The sequence below is a fragment of the Cryptomeria japonica genome, chromosome 5, assembly GCF_030272615.1.
Source record: "Cryptomeria japonica chromosome 5, Sugi_1.0, whole genome shotgun sequence".
In the NCBI taxonomy this organism is placed as follows: domain Eukaryota; kingdom Viridiplantae; phylum Streptophyta; class Pinopsida; order Cupressales; family Cupressaceae; genus Cryptomeria; species Cryptomeria japonica.
Genome location: NC_081409.1, coordinates 827,897,740 through 827,907,463, shown reverse-complemented (window position 1 = coordinate 827,907,463; position 9,724 = coordinate 827,897,740). Strand labels below are relative to the sequence as shown.

Genomic DNA, 9,724 nt, shown 5'->3' with positions numbered 1-9,724 from the left:
TCATAAAATATAATCAAAACTTCAACTAAAAAAATTGCCTACATGAATAAATTCAAAAAGTACATGACTAAACTATCATAAATTGTGGAAATTTCCTAAGACTCAACATGAAATAGAAAAGAAGTAAAGAATATTTGATGCTGATGAAATTTCCTAAGACTCAACATAAAATAGAAAAGAAGTAAAGAATATTTGCTGCTGATGAAACTGATTACAATGCTGGTTAAGTGACACTTATTATAAATGTTTCCCTAGTATGAGCTCCAGAAAACCATTACCAAATGTTACATGGACATGAATTTGGGGCCCGGACCATTTCCAATGGAGGGGTAATCTTCTAAATAGTATAAAAGAGGCTTCGAGATAAATTTGTTGTGTGAACCAGTGGGAGAAGAAAATGATGTATGCATTATCGAGATCGATGATACCGATGTACTTGTAATGCCGGATGATGTCGATGTCATAGAAGTTCCATTCACGATCATATGAAACCACCCTACACCAATATAATATGAAACCGAAAAGGACAATCAGATAGTAATCATGCTTGGCCGACTCATCGTTAATAATAATTTGGACGCATAAATAAGGGTAAATGCCCTATATTTTTGCAATGAAAGGGTCACAAATTACACGATGAAAGTCGCGGTATTATCAATGTCCTTGTCGGATCACAATGAGACGTGGACAGTATTTTTTTAATTAATTGAAAATAAATAAAAAGTTGTATTCTGATTTATTCTATTTTTTAAATTGAATAATAAAGATGGTGAATGATAAATTCTAATTTCTACACAGTAATCAATTTGATTGTGTCTGATTGTGTCTGCTAGTCTCAGACAACTTTTTGTTTGATGTTTTCTTTTGTTGCTAAAAATAAAGTTATACTCTGATTTATTCTAGTTTAAAAATTGAATAATAAATATGGTAAATAATGCATTCTGATTTCTACATACTAATCAATTTGATTGTGTCTGATTTCTATATAGTAATCAATTTGATTTTTATATATCCGTGGTAGTTGCCTATTTTGACTGGCCACTTCTATATTTGTGATCCTTTGAACGCGGATTAGGGAGGAAAATTCTGCGTTTACCCCCATTTTGCGGATCTACAACCGTGCCTGCAATGAAGTGAGGAAGCGTTTTGTTGTCGACTATGACCCGGTCAAGCCTGATTACTTTTTTATATACGTTCTGCCTTAAGTCTCTCTCAGTCTCGGCACACATACTGCCAGGGTACTCATGGCTCTGATTTCTCTTCACCCTCTGTGCTTCGTTGTTGTCTTTGCTTCGATTTTTGTCGCACAGGCAGGAACTGTCAACTTTACTTTTCCTCCTCAAGACAATTTAGTAAAGTACAACGACACTGTTTTTAAAGACGGTGCGATAGATCTCACCAAAAATGAATACAAGAGTAACCTGCGTACGAGTATTGGTTGGGCCACTTACAATGAGCCGATTCCTATGTGGGATAGCTCTTCTCAGGCGCTGGCAAATTTCACTTCACATTTTCAGTTCCGCATTCAGCGATACAGTTCTGGCGGGGATGGAATCACTTTTTTCATAGCCCCCTTCGACGCTGAACCGCCTGTCAACTCGTCTGGGAAGTGGCTAGGCCTGTTTAACCGGATAATCGACGGAAATTCATCTAATCAGATAGTTGCTGTTGAGTTCGACACATTCAAGAACAATTTCGACCCGGATGACAACCATGTGGGAATCGACGTCAATTCAGCAGATTCTAGTGAGACCGTTTCACTGAACCAAACTACAGGCAATTGGCTTGCCGGCGAGACTCTCTCGAACGAGAACAAATGGGACGCATGGGTGGATTACGATGGCGGAGCAAAGCAGATCCAGGTATTTCTTTTATATAACCCCTCTGGTAATACCAGTAACATCTCTAAACCAGGAACCCCAATCTTGTCGTATAAAATAGATCTCAGCAAGTTTGTACCGGAGAACGTCAAAGTTGGGCTTTCAGCTTCCACTGGAAAGGCAAGCGAAACCCACATAATTTACTCTTGGAATTTCTCGTCTAAATACTCTTGGGAAATCTCCACTGGAAATGAAGGTTCCGTAAGAGTTGTTTTGATTTCAGTCTTTGCCAGCTTGTTTGTCCTTTGCTGTTTCATATTCGTTGGCGTAAGCTGGTATCGCAGAAAAAGAATGTCCGGTGACGAGGGTAGAGAAGAAAGCGACGTGGAGCTGGACGAATGGTTTGCTCAAGGCCCCCGCAAGTTTTCATATGCTGAGCTCAGTGCTGCCACCAGAAACTTCAGCGACGACGAGAAGCTTGGTGAAGGAGGGTTTGGAGGCGTGTATAAAGGCATTTTGCCATCCACAAATGAGTCCGTGGCTGTAAAGAGAATATCCGAGGGTTCGAAACAAGGAAGGAAAGAATATATTACAGAGGTGACCATAATTAGCAAGCTGAGACATCGTAACCTTGTACAGCTCTTGGGGTGGTGCCACCAAAAGGGCGAATTTCTTTTGGTGTACGAATTCCTGCTGAATGGAAGTCTGGATAACTATTTATTCGAAAAGCAAAAGGTTGTCATGGATTGGGATCGAAGGTACAGCATTGCATGTGATATAGCGTCTGCTCTTGTTTACCTTCACGAGGATTGGGAACAGCGTGTTGTGCACAGAGACGTGAAGGCAAGTAATGTGTTGTTGGATTCTGATTTCAACGCAAAGCTGGGAGATTTTGGCCTGGCTAGACTGGTGGGACGCGATCATGCAGCCTCTCATACGACCGTGGTGGCGGGGACATATGGGTACCTGGCACCCGAATGTGTATATACGGGAAAGGCCAGTACAGAATCTGATGTGTTCAGCTTTGGAGCCGTCACTTTAGAAATCGCCTGTGGGAGGCGACCGGTGGATTGGAGCTTGGATAAAAGACTGGTCGAATGGGTTTGGAATTTGTATAGCCAGGGGAGGCTCTTGGATTCAGCAGATAAAAAATTGGAAGGGAATTTCAAAGGCAAGGAAATGGAGCGGCTGCTGTTGCTGGGATTGTTGTGTTCTCATCCTGATCCAAAAGCGAGGCCTAAAATGAAAGAGGTGGTAAAGATTTTGAAATTTGAAGCCCAGTTGCCAAATATTCCTCTGAATTTGCCTGTAGCTGTATATGACAGTGCCATCCTTCACTCGTCGTCGATGCCGACCGGGTATGGAACTTCTATGACGTCGACCTCATCCGGCATTACAGGTACATCTGTATCATCTGTATCAGTTTCTTCTCCTCCTACTGGTTCGCGCACCGAAGTCATGTCCATGCCTCTTTTATACCATTCAGAACATCACCCCTCGATTGGAAATGGTCCACGCGCTGAATTCATGTCCATGTAACATTTGGCTAGGGTTTTTAGACAATTGCGTGGAGGTAACCATTGGCATAAGCAGCATGCGATAGATGAGTTATAAGGAGAGGGCATTGTCACCATGGAGAGATAGGAAGATGTCTGCATGTGGTGATGGAGAAATAAGGTGACACTTGCATGTGGTGATAGAGAGATAAGGTTTCACTTGCGTGAGGTAAAGGAGATATAAGGGTGAGTTGTCATGTGTGTGCAACAGAGTGATAAGGTGGCGTGCCATGCGTAGGCAATGGCAAAAAAACATCTCTAAGGATGAGGTCCCTCAAAAATGTGACCTCAATGGTTCATAGATGTAGTCAAACACATTATTGGCTTCAGCCCCTTACCGATCAAAAAAATAGGAGAACCAAAAATTATTTAAGAATCTAATATTAAGTGATACCACTTAATATCAAACAATATTTGAGTTTTAAGAAGGTTCTCTAATACATATATTTTATATGCTTCCTATTAAAGTTTATAGTATGTGAGAAATATCCTAATATATAGGTTTGTACATTAATTTAATAGAGATATCCTAACATTGAGAGATATCCTAACATTGAGAGATATCCTAATTTATATAAAGATATCCAAAGGCATTTTTAGTCTATAGGGGTGAGGGCTTAAGAACTAATGGTTCAAGTGTTGGAGTTCTTATTTATTTATATAGATCGATGAAATTTAATTATTTTGAGGGGTTCACGCAAACCCTCAATGATTAGAAGATAACTCATTCCTCAAAAATAAAATGGATACCATAATTTCATTTTATTCAGACTAAGAGACATATTATTTCACAACATATTATTATTTGATTTGCATGGGTTCTTTGAAATATTTATCCTAATTTTTTATTATTTAAATTGTCCATAATTATCTCACTAAAATAATAAAATGTCTGCAGAAGGTCATGCCCCTAAATGACCAATCCACAATGCTAGATTTATAGGCAACACCCTCTAGGTGCAACGGAGTGAATTGAATGTCATATTTGTGAGACCGCTCCATGTGTGATCCCTATGGAATTTCCATTCATTCATGTCTTTGTGATTGTTGCTTCATGATTTATGTTAAGCTTAAAATTGCCAATGATTTGAAGATGTATTAATATCTGGGATGTTGTGATATTGTTCTATATTGTGCAATTTTTTCTAGTGAATCTAGTTTATATGTTAGATTTATTATGATCACTAATAGCTTATTTATGAATTTTCTAACAACTTATTTATGTTAGATTGATTATAATCACTAATAGCTTATTTATGGTCACTTGTGAATGTTTATTTCTATTTAGCCCTTATGTAGTAATGGATGGATTTTGTATACATATTGTTCTCCATAAAGATGAATTTTTAGATAAATTTTTTAATACATGTTAAGTTCTTCATATATTAATTTATCTATTCGTCATACAATATTGACATTGGTTGTTAAATTAATAGCTAAATTTTGCCAAGGGAAAGAGAGGAGGAATACATAACCAAATTATTTATAATTTCATGTGCATTTATGTTTTGAGTGGTGTAAGTGTAATAGTTTTTAAGTGATGTTGGTCATAATTATCCATTTTACTTTGATGGGTGTATAATACCAAGTTTTATGTTCTAATAGTGACCCCAGGTGTTAGATAAGGATTTTGGGGGTCTTTTGGAGTATAATACATCTATTTATACATGTTTTTAGTGTCCTAAAAATTCTCTTACCCAAAAGTGATGACAATGAGTTGGTTGAGAAGTTATATGTGAGAGTTTCTCTCTCTTTCTTAATTTATTTCCATTCTTGTTTGTCGAGAGGGTCTTTTGTCATCTGCTTTTTTTTTGAGCTTCTAGTTTTGGTGAGAGGTTTTGGAAGAAGGTTTTGAGGAAAGTGGTGGGGAAGAAGATAGTAAGGATAAATATTGGAAGGGATTCTCCATAAATTTTACATTTTCTTGGATTTCTTGTTAAAGTAGGGAATCAAACCATTTGTTTAGAAATCATTTGAATGTTGTTTTGAAGAAAAAAGGCTATTGCTTATTTTTTATATTTATCTAAAGAATTTGTGATTGGTATTATGTCTAAATCATATAGAATTGTTGCAAATTATTTTAAAAGTGTTCAAATATGTGTGGGTGTAGACTGCCCTTGGGAGAGATTTGGTCCTCCATGTGATGGGGTTTAGCTAGGAGTGTGCACATAAGTATTTGTTGTTATGGCTAAGAGTACCCTAATTTATCTTAAGGGTGAGAGTTCTCTATGCTTTACTTATTATGGATATGAGTATCCAATATTGTTGTGATGGAGGAATGAGGTAATTTGTAGAATTTCCATTTTTGCACAATTGTAGGGTTGATGAAGGTTGGAAAGTATGGAAGAAGTTGAGGAAATAAATTTATTATTATTCTTTAACCCTATATGGTTGATAGCCCCTAATAGTATAAGGGACTCCACATAGAGTTCCTTAGTGATTTTGGTGAGTTATTTTTTTATGTTTCTTGTGAAGAAATGCTTAAAATGTGATGTGGTAAAGTGTATGTTCTGGGTTGATTTTCTTGCTATGTATTCTATCTCTTGCTAAGGGTGGATTTGAATACCAATCCTATGGTTGGGTGGAGAGTCATGCCATTTTCCTTTCATGTTATTGCTTCAGGTTAATGAATAAAGGATTTAGAGCACTTCTCTAGTGATGTTGTATTATGAGGTTATCTTTTAATATAAAATAATTTATGTAATTTCAAAATGGGAATGAAATGTGAATAATACTCTCTCTCTCTCTCTCTCTCTCTCTCTCTCTCTATATATATATATATGGTAATTCAATTCTTCAAGAAATATTTTGTGAAAAATATTCTCTGAAAGGTGTGATTATTTAACATTTCTTTGTTATGTGTTGCTTCTTTAACATTTAAAAATTTTGTCAAATAAATATAGACCATTCTTATAACTTATGTGAATTAGATAGTTGTTAAATTAATTTGTCAAATATGCATTTTATTGGAAATAAATAGTGTAAAAATTACTGAAAAAATAATAAATCTCATGATTAAATTTTATCAATTTGCAATAATTTATTTGGACATTTTTTACAGTAATATATGTGTGTGTGAGAGAGAAAGAATGTGAGATAATAATTTATTAAAAACGATAATTTATATATTTAGCCGATAGGCTATTATATTGGAAGAACCTCCCATTTGAAGTCTAATGTCTCGCGGGAGAAAAGTCTCTCCACCAATTTTTGCTTTCAGCATTTCATCGATTTTTTTATTTTTTCCGTTAGATTTTTTACGGTAAAAAATCAAGGCCCTCCCAATGTCCCATTCCCTTCCATTCCCTCCCATTTTCTTGTCCTTCCCGCACAAATGGTGCCCTCTTGTCCGAAGTAAGCGAAAGGGGACCCACATTTGAAATCAGGTAGCTCCTACGTAATTCCCTCTTTATTTGTTAATATTTCAAATTTAATTTTATGTCTTTTTTGGCATTCTATCTTGTTTAGGAAGGAAAAATTACTGTTATTTTAAATTAATTTTTTTTTAAAAATAATTGTTACATGCTGTTTTAGTTTAATGTGTTTTTTTTTTTAAATTTGAATTTGTTAAAATTAGAATTTTTTATTTATTTGTAATTAATAAATAGAATCATTTTTAATTTTTATATTGTATTATACTATTTTTATTTTTTTTGTTATTTTTCAAAATTTTATATTTAATAATATCATACAATTTAAAAAATTATTAATTTTTTCTAATTTATTGAAAATATAAATTATTTTACAATAAAAGTTCTTTAGAAAATTATAAAAAAATATTTTATTGGGAGTATTTTCCTATTTTCATCTATGCTAAACAAATAAATTTATATAAATAAGCATAAATTGATTTGATTAAAGTAAATGATAGTTGAGTATGAGAATTGTGTGTGCATCAATGCTAAATTAAGAAAAAAATATTTTAGAAAAAAATATTTTCTTACTAATTATGTATTTTTTAATTTATGGTTTATTTATTTTAGTAAAATTTGGATAGTTTATTTAATTTGTTTTGAAAATTAATAGTTAAATCTATTTATCAAAACTACACTTTTGGTAACGTAAACCGAGTTTTATTATCGTAAATTTAATCTAGTTTGCTTTCTATGGAATTGCTATCTTATATTACTATTACAAGTGCCATTTAGAATTGAATACGTAATGTAACATTTCACCTTGGGATAATATGAACCTTTCTTTAGACTGGAGGTCCAGAAAGACATATATTTCAACTAAGTGTAATAACTAATCATTTTATTAGGCTTAGATGAGTAATATGAGAATGCCTCATGAACCTTATGCCCTCAATTTAGTAAAAATATTGTCTCAAACTAATTTTGTTAACATTGCTTAAAAATAAAAGAAAAAAAAATTGTTGTTTGATCTAGAAAGAATGGTTAGAGGTATTAAAATCTTCTTCCTCCATAGGGATGAGAGTGATGTATGTTTGCAATTTTGACAACCAAGTTTGTGTACATAGAGGTCTTGGTAGTACAAAAAACATAAGGGATTTCAACTTACATAATTTTTTTCTATCACTTCTTTTCATGATTTTTATTACCATTGAGGGTGCTTATATTGGAGATGTTATCCTATGAATTTATACAAAACAAGAATAAAAATATCATGAGTAGCTTGTAACTAACAAGATAAATCAAATGTAAAAAATAGAGCATTGATGATCTATTATTCTCCCTTTCATTCGATTGCCTTTATATGGTGCAATTGAGCGAGGAAAGATCTTCTCACATATATGAGTGGTGAATAAGAGCATATAATAGTTTATTGTAAATAAATAGTATCATAACAAAATCATAATCACAACCATGCAATAAAATAATTAATAATAAGAATGTAAGCACATAAATCATCTAAGCATAAATGTATAACAATCATAACTACAATAGTACATTATGGGAATGCCATGCCCAAACATTTAACAACATGAAAACTCAAATAATTTTTATTCTTCTTTTGACCCCATTAAGAAGATCATCATGATGATGTGTAAACATCATAACAAGTATCAAAAGAGCACCTATATTACTTTTCTATATTTAATCCTAGAGTACATTATTAGCATTGCATGATTGTAATTTTCCCATACCAAGATAAAGTACATTTCATGATGATAACAATCTCACAAAATTGTTATATGTAATTAATTATTCAAAATGCAACTTAAAGTTTTACTTCATGCCCACAATTTTCATTACAACCAAACATTTCAATTTATAATAGTTCTCCAATTAATAATAGCATTAATATGGGAGCTCAACCAAACATTTCAATTTATAATTTTGAATCCATATTACACACCCTTACTTATGGTAAAAATATGTTGAAATAAATTTATTTTCAAGATATCTTGAAAATAAATTTATATTAATAAAGTTATTTTCAAGATATTATTAAAATAAGTAAGGGTGTGTAATATGGATTCAAAATGTGTGTTGCTATCTTCGAGGTGGTTCATATCAGGCTTGCATACTCCTCTTTCAAAATGATATCTTGTCACCCTACATTCAAATGATGTGGGTTTGTTTGTGGTGCTATATAGGGCAACAACGTCTTTACTTCCCAATACATTTCCCTACACTACTTTTGGGGTTTGATTTGTGAAGCATTTATCTTTGCCCTCAAGTATTTTTTAGGTCTCACTTGCTCCTCTGCATTATGGATATCCCCCCATCAACAAGTGTGTCAGTTTTCCCATCCTCAATCAACAAGTTCTAGAGTCAGGGGAATACACAAAGGTAAAGATTAGAAAAGTCTTTTCCCTTTATGTCACTGTGTTGACCATGCTATCAGAATAGTTATTGGGGTTAACCTATTGGGTGCCTACTTATGTTTTGGTTTACCCCACTCAAGTGGTCAGTATGTTTATTTCAAATACTTTGGACCTCATGCAATCATTTTCTATAGTTTTTGATCTAGCTACAAATTATCTAAGGAATTGCCTCCATAGCACCCTAGATTCTTCTATTAAGGGTTATGATCTCCATTAGGGCAAAGCTTTAGTGGGTGGCCTATTTTGTCAAAAATACCTTGCCAAAGACTCTAGTTTTCTTTGTGTTTATACTGCTCTCAAACGGTCCCTTAATTCCAAAGATGACATGCTTCTCATAAATGTCATCTCAACTAATAAAAGGGAGTTGGGTAAATGCTTGTGTAATCATATTTTTGATAAATATGAAGCATTGTTCCTCCTCATCACCACAAATGCCATTCCCCAACTCGTCCCTATAACCTATTTTATGAGGAGGTAGAGACTGGATTGAATAATTCTCAACTACAAGGTACATCAAACAACCACCCACTCAACAAGGAAAGAGGAGTTGACAATGT

At 33.8% G+C, this 9,724-nt stretch overlaps 1 protein-coding gene across 1 annotated transcript; it reads left to right on the top strand.

The window, feature by feature from the left end:
* Positions 1–1,040: 1,040 nt before the first annotated feature.
* LOC131079786 (L-type lectin-domain containing receptor kinase IX.1-like) lies at positions 1,041–3,359 on the top strand. Its single transcript, XM_058017830.2, has one exon. It carries the CDS (start codon positions 1,245–1,247, stop codon positions 3,357–3,359), a length of 2,115 nt encoding a protein of 704 aa, XP_057873813.2. The 5' UTR covers positions 1,041–1,244.
* The last annotated feature ends 6,365 nt before the right edge of the window (positions 3,360–9,724 follow it).